Below are 22,408 nucleotides of genomic sequence, written 5' to 3' on the forward strand. Positions count from 1 at the left end.
GGAGGACAGAGGAGCCTGGAATGCTACAGTCCATGGAGTCACAAAGAGTCAGACACAACTTAGTGACTGAATACCAGTAACAGCTGCTTGTAGGCAACCCTCTGGTGTCTGTTCCCTGCCAAGATAAGAGGGGCTGAAAATAGCAGCTTATTATGGCTCACCTCTCAGTCAGGCTGGGGAGATGGAGGGGTACGGCAGACACTATTGGGGTCACAGCAGAGACCTGTGAGAAGTTGCTATAGTCTGAGGTGGTTCATACACTCCCCTAGGGCAAGACATCCTAGAATGTGAAGCCAAGTGGGCCTTAGGAAGCATCACTACAAACAAAGCTAGTGGAGGTGATGGAATTCCAGATGAGCTATTTCAAATCCTGAAAGATGACGCTGTGAAAGTGCTGCACTCAACATGCCAGCAAATTTGGAAAAGTCAGCAGTGGCCACAGGACTGGAAAAGGTCAGTTTTCATTCCAATCCCAAACAAAGGCAATGCCAAAGAATGCTCAAACTACCGCACAGTTGCACTCATCTCACATGCTAGTAAAGCAATGCGTAAAATTCTCCAAGCCAGGCTTCAGCAATATGTGAACCGTGAACTTCCAGATGTTCAAGCTGGTTTTAGAAAAGGAAGAGGAACCAGAGATCAAATTGCCAACATCCTCTGGATCATCAAAAAAGCAAGAGAGTTCCAGAAAAACATCTATTTCTGCTTTATTGACTATGCCAAAGCCTTTGACTGTGTGGATCACAATAAACTGTGGAAAATTCTGAAAGAGAAGGGAATACCAGACCACCTGACCTGCCTCTTGAGAAACCTGTATGCATGTCAGGAAGCAACAGTTAGAACTGGACATGGAACAGCAGACTGGTTCCAAATCAGGAAAGGAGTACGTCAAGGCTGTATATTGTCACCCTGCTTATTTAAGTTATATGCAGAGTACATCATGAGAAACGCTGGGCTGGAAGAAGCACAAGCTGGAATCAAGATTGCCGGGAGAAATATCAATAACCTCAGATATGCAGATGACACCACCCTTATGGCAGAAAGTGAAGAAGAACTGAAGAGCCTCTTGATGAAGGTGAAAGAGGAGAGTGAAAAAGTTGGCTTAAAGCTCAGCATTCAGAAAACGAAGATCATGGCATCTGGTCCCATCAGTTCATGGCAAATAGATTGGGGAAACAGTGGAAACAGTATCAGACTTTATTTTTCTGGGCTCCAAAATCACTGTGGGTGGTGATTGCAGCCATGAAATTAAAAGACGCTTGCTCCTTGGAAGGAAAGTTATGACCAACCTAGACAGCACGTTGAAAGGCAGAGACATTACTTTGCCAACAAAGGTCCGTCTAGTCAAGGCTATGGTTTTTCCAGTGGTCATGTATGGATGTAGGAGTTGGACTATAAAGAAAGCTGAGTGCCGAAGAATTGATGCTTTTGAACTGTGGTGTTGGAGAAGACTCTTGAGAGTCCCTTGGACTGCAAGGAGATCCAATCAGTCCATCCTAAAGGAGATCAGTCCTGGGTGTTCATTGGAAGGACTGATGTTGAAGCTGAAACTCCAATACTTTGGCCATCTGATGCGAAGAGCTGACTCACTTGAAAAGACCCTGATGCTGGGAAAGATTGAGGGTAGGAGGAGAACGGGACGACAGAGGATGAAATGATTAGATGGCATCACCAACTCAATGGACATGGGCTTGGGTGGACTCTGGGAGTTGGTGATGGACAGAGAGGCCTGGTGTGCTGCGGTTCATGCGGTTGCAAAGAATCGGACATGACTGAGCGACTGAACTGAACTGAACTGAAGGATAGTTGGTCCCTGGTTGTGTGTCCCTTGTTAGAGCCAAGCCACATAAGTCCACAGGAAAGTGTGGACTGTGACCTCTGCCTGCTGACAGCTTGGTGGCAGCTGTTACCTTGGGGTTGGGACTGCAGCCGCAGTTTGTTCCCTGCCTATTGTACTTGCCCTGGCTTTGATGGTGGCCAGTTGGCCTGAGTGCCTCTCTCTGGGATCATAAGTTGCATTTGCAGCTCGTGCCACCTCTGGCACTTGTGCCGGCTTTGGTGGTGGCTGGCCAGCGTATCTGCCTCTGGGGTCTCAGTCCATAGCTGGGGCTTGTCGCACCTATGGCACTCTTGAAGGCTAGGTCCTGTTGTCAGTGAGTGCACAGTTTTTGAGGATCCCCACAGGTATGATCTCCTGTCTCTCTGTCAGGCCTAACTCCCTGGACTCCATCAGCTGTGTTATACTAGCCACTTAAGAGTATCTTCACAGCAGTCAACCCCAGTCCTCTCCCTAGGGTCCAGCCCCCAAAACCCTCTACCTAGCCCATACTGGCTGCAGCAGGGCATGCCAACAGCATCTTGGCTGGTAAGTGCTGGTCAGCAACAATCTCTGTGGTGATTTCTTTCCATTTTGCCTTCTGAGCACATGTTGCTGCATTCCCCTCTGTGGTTCCAAAGCTCTTCCCCAACACTGCAGTGAGGGGGTTTCCAAGTGTGCAGAAACTTTTTCTTCTTCATGGCTCCCTCCCCAAGGTGTAGGTCTCCATCCCAAATCCTTTGTCTCTTTTTTCTCTTACAACTTTTCCCCTACCTCATTCTGTGGAGATTGGTTTGCCTTTTTGGAAGTCTGGGGTCTTGCCAGCTTTCAGAAGGTGTTCTGTAGGAGTTGTTCCATACACAGATATGTTTTTGACATATTTGTGGGGAGGAAGGTGGCCTCCTTATTTCACTCTGCTGTCTTGTGGGATCTCCCGGTTTAGTGTTCCTTAAGCTTCCTGGATCTGTAGTTTAGTATCTGACCTTAATTTGGAGAAATTCTGAGTCATTATTATTTCACATAATTCTTTCGCTTCTATTTTTCTCATCCTTCTGGCAGTTGCATTATGTTTTTATTACTCTTTTTCTGGTTGTTCCACAGTCCTTGAATATTGTCTTATCCTTTTCAGTCTTTGTTCTCTTTATGTTTTAGTTTTGGTGGTTTCAATTAACATGTCTTCAAGCTCAGGTTCTTTTTTAAAGGTGTGTCCAGTCTACTGATAAACCCATCCAAAGCATTCTTCATTTTTGTTACAGTGTTTTTAATCTTTAGTATTTCTTTTTGTTTCTTTCTTAGGATTTCCATCTCTCTGTTTACATTTCCCATCTGACCTTGTTTGTGCTCTAATTTATCCTTTAAAGCCCTTATATTAATCATAATTGTTTTAAATTTCTAGCCTGATAATTCCAGCATTAGCACCATGTCTGATTCTGATGCATAGTCTTATCTTTTCAAATAGTAGTTTTTGCCTTTTAGTGTGACTTGTAATGTTGTTTTGATAGCTAGACACGATGTACCAGGTAATAGAAACTACTCTAAATAGGCCTTTAGTAATGTGGTGTTAGGTGTGGCTAATAAGGGAAGTATCTGTAGTTCCCTGATTGTGAAGTGAAAGTCGCTCAGTTGTGTCCGACTCTGTCCGTGGGATTTCCCAGGCAAGAATACTGGAGTGGGTTGCCATTTCCTTCTCCAGGGGATCTTCCTGATGCAGGGATCGATCCCAGGTCTCCTGTCTTGGAGGCAGATTCCTTACTATCTGAGCCACCAGGGATGTTCCCTAATTAGGTCTCACTATTTCAGTCTGTGAACTTCACAAGTGTTTCTAATTTTTTCCGCCCTCTTTAGGTGGGAGAGGATGGCTAGAGTACCTTGGAGTTTGGTATGTCCCTTCTCACACATCAGTTATACTGTTAGTCTAGATTGATTACTTAGTTTCTCCTAGGGCAAGCCTTGCTGGAAAGAACAGAGTGCCCTGATAAATTTCAAAATAGCTCCTCCCCTCTACTGTCTTTGGGACATTTAAGAGGAAGTTTCTCTTATATTTATTGTGAGAACCTGGTTAAAATCTTGGAAATAAAACTTACAAGTCTATGGGCCCCCTTTTCCCTGGAATTTTTAACTCCCAGACTTGTCCACACCAAGCCTCCAGCAATTTGTCCCTTACAGTTCAGGTTTTCTTGGCACTGATTTCTGTGTTAGTTTTTACTCTTGAATCTCTGTTCTGTTAAGCCATGACTCCCTGTATTCCATTGTTTCTCTCTCTGTCTTGGGGGCAGCAATGTGCCTTGTGCCCTCCTTTCTCACAGATCCAGGAAGAGTTGTTGATTTTTTCAGTTGCTTTATTAATAGCTTTTTACTCTTTAGCACAAAGCAGTGACTTCCAGGTTTCTTACATGTGGAATCAGAAATTGGTTCTATAATTTCCATTATATTTTCATATGGCTTTTATAGACTTTTATCATTTTTATATATCTTCATGATTAGTATTTTGATAACATATGAGTCTCTTGAGTTAACATGCCTTATATAACTTAACAGTGGCTTTGTTTTTAGGAAACTTAAGTCAGTCACCTTGGAGGTTATTGTGTGTGTGTGTGTGTGTGTGTGTGTGTGTATTACCCGCTCAGTCGTGTCCAACTCTTTGTGACCCCATGGACTGTAGCCTGTTGTGCTCCTCTGTCCATGGGATTCTCTAGGCAAGAATATTGGAGTGGGTTGCTATTTATTTCTCCACAGGATCTTCCCGACCCAGGAATTGAACCCAGATCTCCTGCATTGCATTCTTATACCACTGAGCCACCAGGGAAGCCCAGGTTATAGTGTAATGAACATCTTTTTGTGTATAACACAGTTTTTCTTTTCAGTGATTGTTCAGGATAAACTCCCAGAAGTGGTATCACTTTGTTTGAGAATGCACATCTATACAGGTGCCTACACAGTGTCTTGATGCTTTCAAAAGTGTTTTATAAACTTGTAACTGGCAATGTGTAGATATATTAAGTTTATCACAGTTGCAGAGCTAGGTCTGTTTTGCAAAAAAAAGTTCTTAGGAAAAGATTTGGGCAGGAAGATAATTTATCTTTTGTTGTTGCATGAAATGTGCTCTGTCAGAACATTTGTTCTGTTCTCTCGGTTTACTTTCTTATTTAGGCTGTGCTGGGTCTTCATTGCAGTGCGTGGGCTTCTGTAATTTTGTTGTATGGACTCTAGAGCACTCAGGCTCAGTGGTTGTGGCACATGGAGTTGTTGCCCTGTGGCGTGTGGGATCTTAGTTCCCCAACCAGGGATCAAACCCCCATTTCCTGCATAGGAAGGTGAATTCTTAACCATTGGACCACAGGAAGCCCCTCAACCTTTTTAAATAACCACAACTTTTACAGGTTATATCTGTTTTTGTGTTCTGGATTGTTTGGATTGTTAACAGCCTGTTTACACATCTCAGTGGGCCAACCTCCATGTTGCTGCTGCTGCTGCTGCTAAGTTGCTTTAGTCGTGTCTGACTCTGTGCGACCCCATAGATGGCAGCCCACCAGGCTCCATGGTCCCTGGGATTCTCCAGGCAAGAACACTGGAGTGGGTTGCCATTTCCTTCTCCAATGCATGAAAGTGAAAAGTGAAAGTGAAGTCGCTTAGTTGTGTCCAATTCTTAGCAACCCCTGGACTGCAGCCTTCCAGGCTCCTCCGCCCATGGGATTTTCCAGGCAAGAGTACTGGAGTGGGGTGCCATTGCCTTCTCTGAACCTGAATGTTGGGAGATCATAAATTTTGAAGAGCATAATCAAAATCATTTGATAAGCTAGTTGAGCCAATTCAGTTAGAGATTCTAATGTTGACACTTGCTGACTTTTCCTCCTGGCTGGAATTCCAGTTTGTTTCTCCCTTTCTTCTAATGGTTGGGTTCTTATATTGTAGAGAGGTTAGGTAAAATATGTCCTAGTCAGTAGTGATGTTTATTAGACTTTAGTCTCAGATCATGGTTATATAAAAACTAAGAGTCAGTAACTAGTGAATAAGAATGTCCTTTTAATTCTGATTGTGGTTAGAGTAAATATGTAGTGGTGGCTTTGTCAGATTATGTGCTTGTATGTTATTGTTTGTTGTTCAGTTGCTAGTTGTATCTGACTCTTTTGTGACCCCATAGACTGTAGCCTGACAGGCCCTTGTGTCCTTGGGATCTTCCAGGCAAGAATCCTGGAGTGGGTTGCTATTTCCTTCTCTAGGGCATCTTCCTGACCCAGGAATCAAACCTGCATCTCCTGCATTGGCAGGAGGATTCTTTACCACTGAGCCACCTGGGAAGACAGGTGTTACTGTTAGTGAAAAACAATAATCTGAAGTTTTGGATTTCTTTAAATAAAATGTAATAACAGTAAATAATTTGTTAATTGAGAGTAATAATAAACAGTTATTAGACACTTGTTATGTGCCAGGTACTATTCTAAATATTTTTCATGTATTATTTAACCGTCGTAACAGACTTAAATACTATTACCTCTGTTTTTCTTGTGTGTGAAGTAAAACAAGTATTATTAAATCATAGTATTTATATGAGAATTCTAATGTTAAGAGTATGTTTATATTTACTCTAGATATATGGTCATGCGGATTAAAAGACACAAAGAAAAAAGAGGGAGGGAGATTATCAGAGACCAGCACCAGTATCCAGGTTTAGAGGATAAATAACCTGCTCAAAATTTTACAACTAAAAATGCATGCAATCAAGAATTAAACCCAGGTAGTCTGGCTGTGGGGGCTTCCCTCGTGGCTCAGATGGTAAGGAATGTGCCTGCATTGTGGGAGACCTGGGTTCGATCCCTGGGTTGGGAAGATCCCCTGGAGAAGAGAACGGCAACCCACTCCAATAGAATTGCCTGGAGAATTCCATGGATAGAGGAGCCTGGCAGGCTACATACAGTCCTTAGGGTTGCAAAGAGTCAGACATGACTGAGGAACTTTCATTTCCTTCCTCAGTCTGGCTGTGGAGTTTCCTGTCTATGTAGTTGAGAACAGAATCATTACTAAGTTCTTGTTTTCATGTTAATGTAATAGCAAAGCCTGCATCTCTCCAGAATCCTTAGGAAATATGTTGTTCAGTCCTTCAGTCGTGTTCGACTCTTTGTGACCTCATGGACTGCAGCACACCATGCTTCCCTATCCCTCACCGTCTCCTGAAGTTTGCCCAAGTTCATGTCCATTGTATCAGTGATGCCATCCAGCCATCTCATTATCTGACTCCTTCTGCCCTCTGTCTTTCCCAGCATCTGGGACTTTTCCAATGAGTCTACTATTTGCATCAGGTGACCAAAATACTGGAGCTTCAGCTTCAGCATTAGTCCTTCTAAGGAGTACTCAGGGTTGATTTCCTTTAAGATTAACTGGTTTGATCTCCTTGCTGTCCAAGGGACTCTTAATTAGGGAATACAAGATATTTTAAAAGACTGAATATTACAAAGAACTCATTTTGCATTATTACATGGTTTTAATTCTCTTAAATTGAACACAGAGGATATAATCAACATCAATATTTTCTTGATGACTTAGTGACTTCATTAAGAATGAATAATCATGTTGTAAGAATGTCAGTCTTTTCCATTTTATCCATTCTATTGATATATAGTGGTAGATCATTTTAACTTGCATTTTCCTCATGATTAATGATCTTTTCTTATGCTTAATGATTATTCCAAAATTTTCAGATCTGTTGTTCATTATTGATAAAATTAGATGGCTTGTTTTCTTACTATGAAGTATAGATATTTCATATACTTTGGATACAAGTCTTTTGTCAGATTATATAGTGAATATGTTCTCCCATTTTGTGACTTACCTTTTTCTTTTCTTTCTTTTTTACTTAAAATTTTTTTTTAATTAAAAACTATTTTTGTACTTTTTATTTTTGTAACAAAGAGAAGTTTTATATTTACTTTTTTCTTTCTGTGTCATGTGTAAGCAAAATTTGACTACCCCTCAGTTACAAAGATTTTCACCTGTGTTTTCTTCTAGAATTTTTATAGTTTTAGCTTTTACATCTAGATATGTATTCCATTTTGAGTTAATTTTTGTCTATAGTGCGAGATAAGCGTTAAAGTTTCATTTTTTTTCCTTATGGTATCCTGTTGTTCTGGTACCATTTGTTGAAAAGGCTTGTTGGTAGAAATCAATTGAAAAAAATTTGTGCATCTATTTCTGAATTTTTTATTACATTACGTTTAATGAACTTGTTTGGATTTTTGTTGGGATTGTGTTGAATCAGTTTGGGGAGACTTGATATCTTATTTTCTGAATTATGTTGCTATTATTTTTTCTTTAGTTTTTGTTAGAATTCACCAGTGATGAATGTCAGATGGCTTTGGATTTTCTTTATGGAGAGGTTTTTAGTTACAGATTCATATTCTTTAGTAGGTATAAGGCTGTTCAGATACTCTTTTTCTTCTGTGTCAGTTTTCATAATTTATGTTTTTCAGTGATTTTTTTTATTTGTTTTGTTTCAGTTAAGTCAGTGTTTCTCAGTCCTTTTTTCATTACTGTTCCCTGAAGGATCCTTTTTAGACTTTTTTTTTCCTAGCCACCACTGTCCCCGTGAAATTTTAATGCCATCAGTTCAGTTCAGTTCAGTCGCTAAGTCGTGTCCGACTCTTTGCGACCCCATGAATCGCAGCACGCCAGGCCTCCCTGTCCATCATCAACTCCCGGAGTTCACCCAGACTCACGTCCATCAAGTCAGTGATGCCATCCAGCCATCTCATCCTCTGTCATCCCCTTCTGCCCCCAATCCCTTCCAGCATCAGAGTCTTTTCCAGTGAGTCAACTCTTCGCATGAGGTGGCCAAAGTACTGGAGTTTCAGCTTTAGCATCATTCCTTCCAAAGAAATCCCAGGGCTGATCTCCTTCAGGATGGACTGGTTGGATCTCCTTGCAGTCCAAGGGACTCTCAAGAGTCTTCTCCAACACCACAGTTCAAAAGCATCAATTCTTCAGCGCTCAGCTTTCTTCACAGTCCAACTCTCACATCCATACATGACCACAGGAAAAACCATAGCCTTGACTAGATGAACCTTTGTTGGCAAAGTAATGTCTCTGCTTTTGAATATGCTATCTAGGTTGGTCATAACTTTCCTTCCAAGGAATAAGCGTCTTAGATAATGCTATATATCCTATTTATGTACCAACTTATACACCTGTGTTTTATATATAAAGAGAGTAAGATTTCTTGGACTTCCAAGAACCAATTTTTGTCCACTTGGGGATGATATCATGCCAGTTGAGAATGCATGTTTGTTTGTCAAATTTATTGGCATAAAATTGTCCATGGTATTCTGTTGTTCTTTTCATGATTGTAGAATCTGTAGTGATATATCCCCTCTTATTCCTGTATTGTTAACTTACATGTTTTCTTTTTCTTCTTGATCAGTCTAATCAGAGATTTATAAATTTTATTGACCTTTTCATGGAACCAAGTTTTGTTATTAATTTTTATTTTCTGTGTTGTATACAATCTTCTATTTCATTGATATCTGCTCTTTATATTACTTTCTTCTTACTTTGGGTTAATTTTGCTCTTCATTGTTTAGCTTATTAAAGAGAAAAGCTTAGATCTCTGATTTTAAATTTTTATTCTTTTTTATATGATCATGTAAAGCTATTCATATCCCTGTAAACATTGCATTATGTACTTCCATACATTTTGATTAGGAAAAAAAAGTCTAGAAAGTATTCTTCAGGGAATAGTAATGAAAAAAGGACTGAGAAATACTGACTTAATTGAACAAATTAAAAACATCACTGAAAAACATAATTTATGAAAACTGACACAGAAAAAAAAAGAACATCTGAATAGCCTTATATCTATTAAAGAATTTGAATTTATAGTTAAAAAACCTCTCTATACAGAAAATCTAAGGCCATCTGACATTCATTCACTGGTTAATTCTGATCTGTTTTCATTCTCATTAAGATCACTTTAAATTTATTTGGGTGCATTTTTTTATTTTGGGAATTTAATCTTAGGGGTCCCTCATCCTTACTGATTTTATTTTACATTTTAAAAACAGGTTTAACATTTACCCGATTAAGTCAAAGATATACCAAAAGGTATAGTCAAAGAAATGTCACTCCCTCCCTTATCCCTCCCACTTTGTACCCAACTATCTATATATAACCATTTGAATTAGTTTCTAATTCATCTTTCTTGTGTCACTCTTGGTAAAAATTAGCATACTATATAATCTTTTGTGTTTTGCTTCTTTTTTTTAGCTTAATACTGTATCTTTACAATAATTCTATTCCTAGAGCATAGATACCTTCCTTATTCTTTTTACAGTTTTATGTATGAATACCAAAATTTATTCAAGCAGTGTCCTGTGATAGTCATTATGTGGATTCCATTGTTTTGCAAATTCAAACAATGCTGCAATGAAAAATGTAGTACATATTTAGTTTTGTTGTCATTGTTCAGTCGCAAAGTTGTGTCCAACTATTTGCAATCCTATAGACTACAGCATGCCAGGCTCCTGTGTCCTCCACTGTCTCCTGGAGTTTGCTCAAATTCATGTCCATTGAACTGGTGATGCTATCTAACCGTCTCATCCTCTGTTACCCTCTTCTGCTTTTGCCTTCAATCTTTCCCAGCATCAAAGTCTTTTCCAATGAGTTGGCTCTTCACATCAGGTGGCCAAAATATTGGAGCTTCAGCTTTAGCATCAGTCCTTCCATGAATATTCAGGGTTGATTTCCTTTAGAATTGACTGGTTTGGCCTCTTTGCAGTTCAAGGGACTCTCAAGAGTCTTTTCCAGCACCAAAATTTGAAAGCATCAGTTTTTTGGTGCTCAGCCTTCTTTATGGTCCAACTCTCCCATCTGTACATGACTGCTGAAGCAGGCTGGTTGGTCTACAGGTTACGGTTCTTGCCTCTGGCATGAGGGGTCCCAGTTTCAGGTCCCAGATGAGCCCCCAAGATGAAAGGTTGTTGCTAGGCCATGAAAGACGTTGGGATTCTTGGCCTCCAGAGGAGAGGAATTCAATCTGGGGCCAGTGACAAAGCTTGATCACTCAGAACTTTTGCATGATAAAGTTTTATTAAAGTATGAAAGAGATGGACAAAGCTTCTGACATAGACATCAGAAGGGGGCAGAAAGAGTGCCCCCCTGCTAGCCTTTAGCAGTATGTTACATACCTATCAGCCAGCTGTTAATTAGAGAAAGGAGATGTCTCAGAGTGGTACCAGCCCTCTCACCCACAACATGCATGTTGAGATAATATTGGCACCAGGTGAGTCGTCCTGGGCCATAAAACGATTGACATGAATCTTGAAGAAAGGCAGGTTTCCACATAAATATATAGTTTCATAAACATAGATTAAGAAAATAGTGTATGAGTAAAACATACAGGTTTGTTAAGCCCTTCAGTTCAGTTCAGTTCAGTTCAGTTGCTCAGTCGTGTCCAACTCTTTGCGACCCCATGAATCGCAGCATGCCAGGCCTCCCTGTCCATCACCAACTCCCGGAGTTCACTCAGACTCACGTCCATCGAGTCAGTGGTGCCATCCAGCCATCTCATCCTCTGTCGTCCCCTTCTCCTCCTGCCCCCAATCCCTCCCAGCATCAGAGTCTTTTCCAATGAGTCAACTTCGCATGAGGTGGCCAAAGTACTGGAGTTTCAGCTTTAGCATCATTCCTTCCAAAGAAATCCCAGGGCTGATCTCCTTCAGAATGGACTGGTTGGATCTCCTTGCAGTCCAAGGGACTCTAAGAGTCTTCTCCAACACCACAGTTCAGAAGCATCAATTCTTCGGCACTCAGCTTTCTTCACAGTCCAGCTCTCAGATCCATACATGACCACTGGAAAAACCATAGCCTTGGCTAGATGGACCTTGTTGGCAATGTAGTGTCTCTGCTCTTGAATATACTATCTAGGTTGGTCATAACTTTTCTTCCAAGGAGCAAGCGTCTTTTAATTTCATGGCTGCAGTCACCATCTGCAGTGATTTTGGAGCCCAGAAAAATAAAGTCTGATACTGTTTCCACTGTTTCCCCAATCTATTTGCCATGAACTGATGGGACCAGATGCCATGATCTTCGTTTTCTGAATGTTGAGTTTTAAGCCAACTTTTTCACTCTCCTCTTTCACCTTCATCAAGAGGCTCTTTAGTTCCTCTTCGCTTTCTGCCATAAGGGTGGTGTCATCTGCATATCTGAGGTTATTGATATTTCTTTCGGCAATCTTGATTCCAGCTTGTGCTTCTTCCAGCCCAGCATTTCTCATGATGTGCTCTGCATATAAGTTAAATAAGCAGGCTGACAATATACAGCCTTGACGTACTCCTTTCCCGATTTGGAACCAGTCTGTTGTTCCATGTCCAGTTCTAACTGTTGCTTCCTGACCTGCATACAGGTTTCTCAAGAGGCAGGTCAGGTGGTCTGGTATTCCCATCTCTTTCAGAATTTTCCACAGTTTATTGTGATCCACACAGTCAAAGGCTTTGGCATAGTCAATAAAGCAGAAGTAGATGTTTTTCTGGAACTCTCTTGCTTTTTCGATGATCCAGCAGATGTTGGCAATTTGATCTCTGGTTCCTCTGCCTTTTCTAAAACCAGCTTGAACATCAGGAAGTTCACGGTTCACGTATTGCTGAAGCCTGGCTTGGAAAATTTTGAGCATTACTTTACTACCGTGTGAGATGAGTGCAATTGTGTGGTAGTTTGAGCATTCTTTGGCGTTGCCTTTGTTTGGGATTGGAATGAAAACTGACCTTTCCAGTCCTGTGGCCACTGCTGAGTTTTCCAAATTTGACATCTTTTTTGGGTGTTAGTTCTAAAAGGTCTTGTAGGTCTTCATAGAACCATTCAACTTCAGCTTCTTCAGCGTTACTGGTTGGGACATAGACTTGGATTACTGTGATATTGAATGGTTTGCCTTGGAAACGAACAGAGATCATTTTGTCATTTTTGAGATTGCATCCAAGTACTGCATTTCGTACTCTTTTGTTGACCATGATGGCTACTCCATTTCTTCTGAGGGATTCCTGCCTGCAGTAGTAGATTTAACATAGGGTTCTCAAGGCAAGAATACTGAAGTGGTTTGCCATTCCCTTCTTCAGTGGACCACATTCTGTCAGACCTCTCCACCATGACCCGCCTGTCTTGGGTGGCCCCAAGGGCATGGCTTAGTTTCATTGAGTTAGACAAGGCTGTGGTCCTAGTGTGATCTGAGTCTTAAGCAGAACAGACTTCAAGAGAGACAGAGTCTAGTGTAAATACATAGTTCATTAACATAGCTTAAGAAAACCATTTCCATAAGAAAAACGGATTGGTTAGCTCAAGGTTTGAGAAAAGTTAAGTTCAGGTGGAACCAGGTGTCGTCATGGCAACACAGAATTTTAAGGAAAACCTTTTAAATTTGTATAGAGAAGGGTAAAAAATCTGACACTTGTGGTTTGTTTCCTCCTGCTGCTTAAAAAAGAGATAAAAAATGTCTAAGACTTGCAGCCTGTTTCCTCCATTTGGAGACCCTTGGCCTTCCTGCCTGTTACCCTCTCACTACTGGAAAAACCATAGCTTTGACTGCAGACCTGTGTCAGCAAAGTGATGTCTTTGTTTTTTAAATATGCTGTCTTGTGTTTATTTATTTTTTTAAAACTTGAAAATATATCGTTAGAGTACATTGCTCGAATTGGGATTGCTGGGTCATATGTGTAGTTTGTTAGTCACTGCCAGAATCTTGTCCATAAGCATTATACAAAATGGCAATATTCTTTTTTATATTTATTGGCTAGAATAATTTTCTTTTGAAGTATTATTTTTTAAAATTTATTTATTTTTAATTGGAGGATAATTGTTTTACAATGTTGTATTGGTTTTGCCATACATCAGCATGAATCAGCCACAGGTATGCATATGTCCTCTCCCTTTGGAACCTCCCTCCCATCTCCCCCCACTCCCCCCCACATCCCACCTCTCTAGGTTGTCACAGAGCACTAGGTTGAGCTCCCTGCATCATATAGCATATTCCCAGTGGTTATCTGTTTTACATATGGTAATGTGTATGTTTCAATGCTACTCTCAATTCGTTCTACCCTCTCCTTCCCTCACTGTGTCTAACAAGTCTTTTCTCTATGTCTGCATCTCTATTGCTGCTCTACAAGTAGGTTAATCAGTACCATTTTTCTAGATTCCATATGTGTGTGTTAATATAGAGTATTTGTTTTTATTTTGCTGACATACTTCATCTGCATAACAGGCTCTAGGTTCATCCACCTCACTACAACTGACTTTGTTCCTTTTTATGGCTGAATAATACTCAATTATATATAGGTGAGAGTGAAAGTCACTCAGTTGTGTCCAACTCTTTGTGACTCCATGGACTATAAAGTCCATGGGATTCTCCAGGCCAGAAAACTGGAGTGGTTAACCATTTCCTTCTGCAGGGGATCGTCCCAACCCAGGGATCAAACCCATGTCTCCCGCATTGCAGGCAGATTCTTTACCAGCTGAGTCACAAGGGAAGCCCGTTATATATATATATATATATATATATACACCACACACACATATATACCACAACTTTATCCATTCATCTCTCGATGGACATCTAGGTTGCTTTCGTGTCCTGGCTATTGTAAATAGTATTGCAATGAACATTGGGGTACATGTGCCTTTTAGAATGATTTTTCTCAGGGTATATGCCCAGTTGTGGGATTGCTGGGTAGTATGGTAGTTTTATTCCTAGTTTATTGGGGAATCTCCATACTGTTCTTCATAGTGGCTGTATCAATTTACATTCCCACCAACAGTGCAAGAGGGTTCCCTTTTCTCCACACCATCTTACAACTCTTTAAAGAGAAGCTTCTTTTCATCTATTTGGTTATCTAGTAGTATAGCTTATATTGGAAGAATAGGACAAAAGCTTGATTCTCTATCCTTTTTTTTTTTCCCAGTTTTCAAAATAATTGATTCATTGTTGATTGAATAACATATTGTTAACATTCTTCAACAGTGACCAATTAGTTTTTTTTAAGTACTATTATGAACTTATAGATTTAAACTTATTTGTGTGTTAGTCACCCAGTTGTGTCCAACTCTTTGTGACCCCATAGACTGTAGCCTGCCAAGCTCCTCTGTCCATGGAATTCTCCAGGGAAGAATACTGGAGTGGGTTGCCATTCCCTTCTCCAGTTAAACTTATTTAGTATGTTTTAATTCGTTGTATTCATTATCCTTGTTGATGTTCAGTGGTCTCATTTTTGGCCATTGAGAACCTTTTTAAGTTGGGTCTTAAGTTCTTTTGATATGACCCGAGTAGTATCTGGTAGATTCTTTGCTCATAAATATGACAGATATTCTAATTCGTCTTCTATTAATATGTTTCATTCTCCAGACTTGCAGTCAACTATTCCTCTCCAGGGTACCCCAGTTGCTTTTAATGGGAAGTGCTGTTTGCAGATGACACTCTGGTCTTTAGAGATGTTCTTTTCTACTGGATAAATCAGAAGATTCTGAAAAGTAAAATTACTCTGGCTTGATGTTGAGCATAAAGCAAATATGTATCAGTATGAAGTGATAGGTATTGAAAAACCCTGGATTGGGAGTTAGTTCCTCTTATTCATTCACCAGATATTACCTGTCAGGAGCCAGGTACTCTTCTCTTGTGCTGAAGATACAACAGTGAAGAAAAGTAGGCAGAAACTCTGCCTTCATAGGAGCTCACAGTTTCGTTAATCCTGGACTCTTATAGCTGCTGCTACTGATTTTTACCGGTACCTTACCTTTTGGAGCTTTCCTTATTCACAGAATTGTACTAAGTGGTCTTTAGTGTCTTCTCTTGAAAAGTTTAATAATTCTGTTTCTTGTCTACACACTTATTTAATGTTTGTAGTGTCACTGTCTCTCTTTTCCCTGTCTTCTTACAGAAATGACAGAAGAAGAACAGTTTGCTCTGGCTCTCAAAATGAGTGAACAGGAAGCTAGGGAGGTGAACAGCCAGGAGGCGGAAGAAGAAGAACTCTTGAGGAAAGCCATTGCGGAGAGTCTGAATGTAAATATGCTATGTTGAAAAAGTTTGTGAGCATTGATCAGCAATATTTTATTTCTGTAGTGTCATGGCTAATTAGGAACTAGCTGTAGTAAGTAGTTCATAGGGTTTTCAATTGACAGATATTTCCCATTATCATTTTTAAAATCTGTGTCAAATTGTGAACTCAATTTAGTGTTTTGTTAATTCTATATGGAAGAGTTTTCTACATCACAAATTTTCAGTCCATGTCTTAAGAGAACCATAGTATTTGGCAGCTTCTGAAAAGAGTTACTGAGTAACAAGAAACCAAAAGAGAGCAAGATAAACTTTCCCTGTATTGTGGGGAGAACAAAGGGAATGAGAACTAGAGGTGGGTTATGAAGAGACAGAATGAGCCGTATTAAAAATTTTCAAATAATATTACACTGTGATTTGAATATGTGTAATTGAAGTTATTTTAAATGTGAAAGATATTTGCCAGTGGCAGATCCTGAGCCATCCTTTATGCCATTCATTTTTCTATATTAGAAAAAGGTCTAGTATACTGATCTAATACAGTGCTTTGTACATAGTAGGCATGCGATACACATTGTGGAATTTATTTGAATTGAGCATCTACGTTTTGGAGAGGAGAATCGCTTAGGGACGGTGAACTCCTCTTTTTTGTTCTTCCTATGACCCTTCATGTATAGCTATCTTAATAATAAACCTGGTCTGGTGTGGGATCACTTGTTTCAGAGTTGCCGGCCTTCTGATGCTTCTGCTACCAGATCTCGACCTCTGGCCACTGGACCATCTTCACAGTCCCACCAACAGAAAACCACAGACTCTGGGACCACTGAAGGCATGTCTCCCTGTTCTGGCTCCTTCTTCTCATCAAGCATAACCATATCAGAGGGATATCATGCTGAGAATAGATATACAGAAATGTCCAGAATCCCTTTGGTGGTATTAGAGAGGTTAAGTCAGATAGTAGTTGAGAGCTAACTAATATCCAGCATACTTTTATCTCCCAGGAGAAGCCAACTTTTGGTTAAACCCAAAGAAGAGCCTTTTTTACCCACATTATGTAATTCTTGATAAGTGATAATTTACCAAACCCTCTTAATAAAAAATGGTTTGTCCTTAGCCCTACTTTTTCTCAAATACCTACAGGCATATGGCAGCTGGTACCTCCATCACTGTTTAAAGGCTCACATATCAGTCAGGGAAACGAGTCTGAGGAAAGAGAGGAGCCTTGGGACCACACTGAAAACACTGAAGAGGAGCCGGTCTCTGGCAGCTCAGGAAGCTGGGACCAATCAAGCCAGCCAGTGTTTGAGAATGAGAACGTTAAATGTTTTGACAGATGTACTGGCCACTTGGCTGAGCACACACAGTGTGGGAAGCCACAGGAAAGTACTGGGAGGGGTTGTGCTTTTCACAAAGCTGCCCAGGGTAGGGGGGACACATCTAGGCACTGTCTGCCTACCCCAGCAGATGCCAAAGGTCTCCAGGACATTGGGGGCACTGTACACTACTTCTGGGGTATTCCATTCTGCCCTGATGGAGTAGACCCTAACCAATATACCAAGGTCATTCTCTGCCAGTTGGAGGTTTATCAAAAGAGCCTGAAAATGACTCAGAGGCAGCTCTTAAAAAAAAAAGGTTTTGGGGAACCAGTGTTACCTAGACCTCCTTCTCTGATCCAGAATGAATGTGGCCAAGGAGATCAGGCTAGTGAAAAAAATGAAGGCATCTCAGAAGATGTGGGAGATGAAGACAAAGAGGAGAGGCAGGAGTCTAGGGCATCTGTCTGGCACTCAAAAACCAAGGATTTCCAAGAAAGTCCAATTAAAAGCTTGAAAGAGAAACTTTTGTTGGATGAAGAACCAACAACCAGTCATGGTCAGGTAAGGGTCAGTGATGCTGTGATTAAGGATGATTTATTCACAGATTAAACAAGGATTATTTTAGCTATTTTTTTGTGTGTTGCCCTCTCCTCTTGACTTTTAAAGTAACACGTATATGCTCACTCTGAAAAGTTAGGAAAGTACAGAAGAGTGTAAAGAAGAAAAAATTGATCATAATACCAGCACCAAGAGGCAATCATTATTATTTTTATGCATATAAAGTTATTTTTTCTTTTAAATTTTTCAACAAAATGAAGACTTTTCTGTATAAACTTTGTTCCTTTCTCCTACTTAATAGCTTATCTTAGATCTTTTCCTATTCCTTATGCATTCTTGAAAACATTATTGTATCAGATGTATGTATCAGTTAATTTTTTGTTTTAAAATATGTATTTTTAAAAAGTTAAGTTTTTGAATAGGTAGTAATGTTCAACTGACTCAAAATTCAAAAAGATATAAATAAAGTTTGTCTTCTATCCCCATCCCCAGCCAACCAGTTCCCCTTCCTGGAGTCAACATTTATTACTGTTTGCTAGTGCATCCTTCTGAAGATTTCATGTGGTGCAAACAATGTGTATAGATACTTTTCCCCACCTTTTATACAGCTGATAGCATACTCTTCATTATTCTGTACCTTGCTTTTTTCATTTACTGTCTCTATGGGATCATTCCATAACAGTACATAAAGAATTTTTTTCTTTTGGAGGGAGAATGTGTAATACATTATGTATGAATGAGTTTATTGTATCTAATGTTCCTATTGGTGGACATTTAGGTCGTTTCCAAAATATTACTATTACAAACACTACTGCAGTGATTATTAATTTTTTTTAATTGGAAGAGGATTATTACTTTTGTGCATAAGATGTTTCATCTACATGGGAGATTTTATAGGGTAACTTGTTGATGTAATTGGTAGATCAAAGTATATATGTATGTACAATTTTGATAGCTGTTTCTAAATTGCCTTCTGTAGAGGTTGTATGAGTAGCAGCTTTCCCCATACCCATACCAGTATCGTATTGTCAGGACTTCTTGATCTTTGCCAGTCTGAGGATAAAACACACTAGTATCACAATACAGTCTTAATTTTCACTTTCCTTATGTGTGCTTGAGACCCATTTGTATTTCCTTTTTTGTCTGTTTACCTCTTAGGGGCATTTTTCTTTTGTATCAGTCTTTTTCTCAGTGGTTTATAGACATCCTTTATGTATTAGGGGAAGAGGTCCTCTGTGATAGGAAGTGCAGGTAGTTTTCCAGTTGACTTTTTTACCTCACATAATCATGTGTTTCTGATTTTTGCTTGAGATTTTCAGTAATTTACTGAAAATGATTTCCTATTTGGGCACATTTGCCTTTTAAGTCTTTTTCTGAGATACCTAGATTATATTATATAGATATATATTTGTATATATGGTAGGTTAAACTTATATTCAGTTTTTTTCTCTGAGTATTAACAATCATATAATTACAAATTCTTTATAAACTATAATTTTCAAGGGTATAGAATATTTTATTACTGTACTACTTTGTGTTGCTGTTATTGGACTCTGAGTTTTTGGTTTTGTTTTACAGTTATGCTATTTTTTTTTTTTTTTTTTGGTCTCTTTTAAGGGTTCAAGAAATGGTAGCCATGAGAAATTGCATTGTGTAGAGAGCATGGATTTGGAGTTTGAATTTTTATTTTAGTGTTTTAGTAACTGCCTTTGAGAAGGCCATTTAACTTCTGAATCTCAGTTTTAAAATATCTATAAAATGAAATTTTTCGTATCTTTCAATAGTTTTAATGAATAAAGTGAATTATGTAAAATGTTTAGTATAATACTTAGGAGATAATAGCCACTCAATAAATGGTAGTTTTCTCTAAGGGACCAGAAGGTTATTGATTGAAAATAGATACGGGAATTTTTCTTACCTAGCAGCCTTCTTCATCCATGTTCTAGAAAGATAGCTGTGTGGAAAGATAAAGCATTTTTCTTAACAGTTCTTCCAGTGATTTGCCTCTCTTCCAAAGGAAAGTTAAGTTATGCTTATGATAACATTTTGTTTATCCATTGTGATTCAGAGATGCTTCTTAAAAGAATAAATTAAGTCCACAGAGTGAATATTTAATATTTTACTATAATTCAAGTTGTTAGCTTGAAAGATCCCAGGGGCTGGAGTTTTAGAACACAGACTTGTGTCAGGTTCTGAGGTTTTAAACCAGTGCCTTTAGAATAGGCTGGAAGTGATTAGAACCTAATAGCTGGCTTTTTAGTTGAAGTTCTCTAACTTCATGAACAGGCCACCAAATACTACACATAGTATTATTATTTGGTACTATTTGGCTACAAGAAACCAAATCAAGCTAGCTTAATTAAAAAGAGGACTCTTTTTAATCATAAAAAAGATAGGTTCTCATAAATTCTCAAACAGAATGGTAAACCAAGCCTAGATAAGGTACTAGGTTTAGAAAATTCATCCCTGGCTCATAGTTATATCTGCTTCATTTTTCTCCCTGCAAACTGGCTTCCTTTGCTTCTCTGCTATACATGGTAGATGGAAGACATTGATCCTATAGTTCCCAAAGGTAAATACAAGTTACAGGAGATTTATTCTCTCCAAATTTCAACTTCAAACTTCTAGGAAATGACTTACAGCCCATATGGAGTTAGTAATCCTCCCCAGCCCAGTTGTCTGTGGCCCAAAGGGGCTATGATCCAAATTGTACAAATGGCTATGAGCCCACTGCTATACTACCATTCAAGGGGGGTGAGGAACAGTCCTCAGTAAAAGGAGATCAGGTAGATAACCTAGTAAATACTCAGTTTAGTCATTAACAGTAATTTTAGAAATCACTTAGAACTTGAAAAATGCCAAAAAGTGTAAAGAACAAAGTTGAAAGTATCCACAGTCTTAAGATCCAGTGATATATTCCTTCATCTTTTTTCTATACCTATTTTTTCTATAGTTTAGATAATATTACTATATTTTTATATATTAACTTAACATACAAACATTTTCTGATGTTAAAATTACTTAAGATCCCATTTTTAATAGCTGCTTATGAGTTTACCATCATATTTAAATTATTTTCCTATTGATGGATATTTCAGTTGTGGTAAACATCTAAGTAAAACTTTTATTTATTTAATTACACTAATTTGTGTCTTTAGGGATAGGGAATCAGAAAGATACTGGGTTAAAGAGTTATGAATGTAGAAAAGAAGACCTGCTGTTTACTGCTAAATTGCTTTTAAGAAAGGTTGTTCAAATTTGTACTGTTTCCTTCCAGCAGTGTATGAAAATGCCTAGTTCACTGCAGTCTTGCCAATGTAGAATAGTATCTTTAAAAAACAAAGAGAAATTAATATCCTAATTCTATCAGCAAACAATGAAAATCTTGCAATTGTAATTTCACATCTTGGTCTTTTGCTTTCAGGAACTGGGTAGAAAGAGTTTATGTGCCTGTTAAACATTTTCAGTGGCTTTGTATCACCAACTCAATGCACATGAGTTTGAGCAAACTCTGGGAGATAGTGAAGGACAGGGAAGCCTAGTGTGCTGCAGTCCATGATGTTGCAAAGAGTTGGACATGACTTGGTGACTGAACAACAGCATGACTTTGCTGGAACTGCCCATATTTGAGACTCCTTGGTTAATAGAGATAGCAGGAGTCCCAGAAATAAGGACTCAGAGAAACATTCATCTTGGGGCAGATTACTTAGTCTATATGAAGGTTGCAAAAACTTTGTATAGACTAAGCAATTGGTATCAGATGATAACTGATTTCTGGGAGGGGTCATCTAAATGGCTTTACAGCAGGGAGAAGAAGGGTAGTATATTGATGTGGTCACTACTTTTCAGGGTCTGATCTTTGATTTTTAGTCCAGATACTGGGATTTCTTTCCCAGGTTGTGTGAGAATGTGAGAACTGACTTTGACTAACCAAATATCAAGCTGGTATGTATACCAAATCTCTGTTACTTTATTGTGGAAGAGAGACATTTTCATTGACCAGAATACAAATACACCATCATACCTTTTTCAAGGATGAAGGATCTGGAAGGCTGAAATAATCATCAGAAAATGGAAATTTTAAGGTGTGGTTTACCTAGGCTATGGAAAGACCTAATAAGCTACCGGTGCCTGACAGCAGAGGACATTTCTATGGTGATCAGATGATGTGTATGTCTATTTGCTTTCACTTGCAGATCACGGTTTTGAAGCCACTGCTTGATTCTGGGTCTTTGGATTTTTCTTTTTTATTTGTTGCAAACTATCCATTTCCATTAGCATATTTGTTCATGCGGAGTACAATGTCTTGATTAGGCCACAGCTTCCTTAGTGAAAGTTACATTCCTGTCATGTTTCTCTGTTCATTTTGATTAGCCGTGAATAGTCTAATCAAATTTTGTTTGCTTGTTTTGCTGTCTTATTTTCATATTCTGGAAGAACCTTACTTTGCCTCTGTGTTTAGATCACTGCCTTTGAGGTGTAGGTTTAGAAATTAAAAATGATTTATTGAAATAAAGACAGTTTTGAGATTCTGTATTGACATGGTTAGGAAGAAGATCATTTGAAGTCAGAAAGGTCCAAGCTTTGAACAACTTTGAACACTCTGAACAACTCCATGATTTTGGGAAGATAATTTAACCTGTTGAAGTTTCACGTTCCTCATTTTTAAAATAATTTAATAGCGTCTACTTCAGA

General features: G+C 39.0%; 1 protein-coding gene across 9 annotated transcripts in view; it reads left to right on the forward strand.

Moving 5' to 3' along the window:
• Window positions 1-22,408, forward strand: part of UIMC1 (ubiquitin interaction motif containing 1) — a 139,130-nt gene that overhangs the window by 50,166 nt on the left and 66,556 nt on the right. For 6 of the 9 annotated variants that reach the window (XM_006076329.3, XM_006076325.3, XM_025292964.2 and 3 more), the window contains exons 4-6: window positions 15,721-15,845; window positions 16,563-16,668; window positions 16,980-17,716. The exons of 1 other annotated variant lie outside the window; for it this stretch is intronic. In XM_006076329.3, the coding sequence (XP_006076391.2) occupies window positions 15,721-15,845; window positions 16,563-16,668; window positions 16,980-17,716 (968 nt within the window). Of the gene's footprint in view, window positions 1-15,686; window positions 15,846-16,562; window positions 16,669-16,979; window positions 17,717-22,408 lie in introns of all 9 variants that reach the window. 2 more of the 9 variants (XM_025292966.2, XM_025292967.2) reach the window with 2 other exon arrangements.

This window comes from Bubalus bubalis, chromosome 9 (assembly GCF_019923935.1).
Source record: "Bubalus bubalis isolate 160015118507 breed Murrah chromosome 9, NDDB_SH_1, whole genome shotgun sequence".
Taxonomy (NCBI): domain Eukaryota; kingdom Metazoa; phylum Chordata; class Mammalia; order Artiodactyla; family Bovidae; genus Bubalus; species Bubalus bubalis.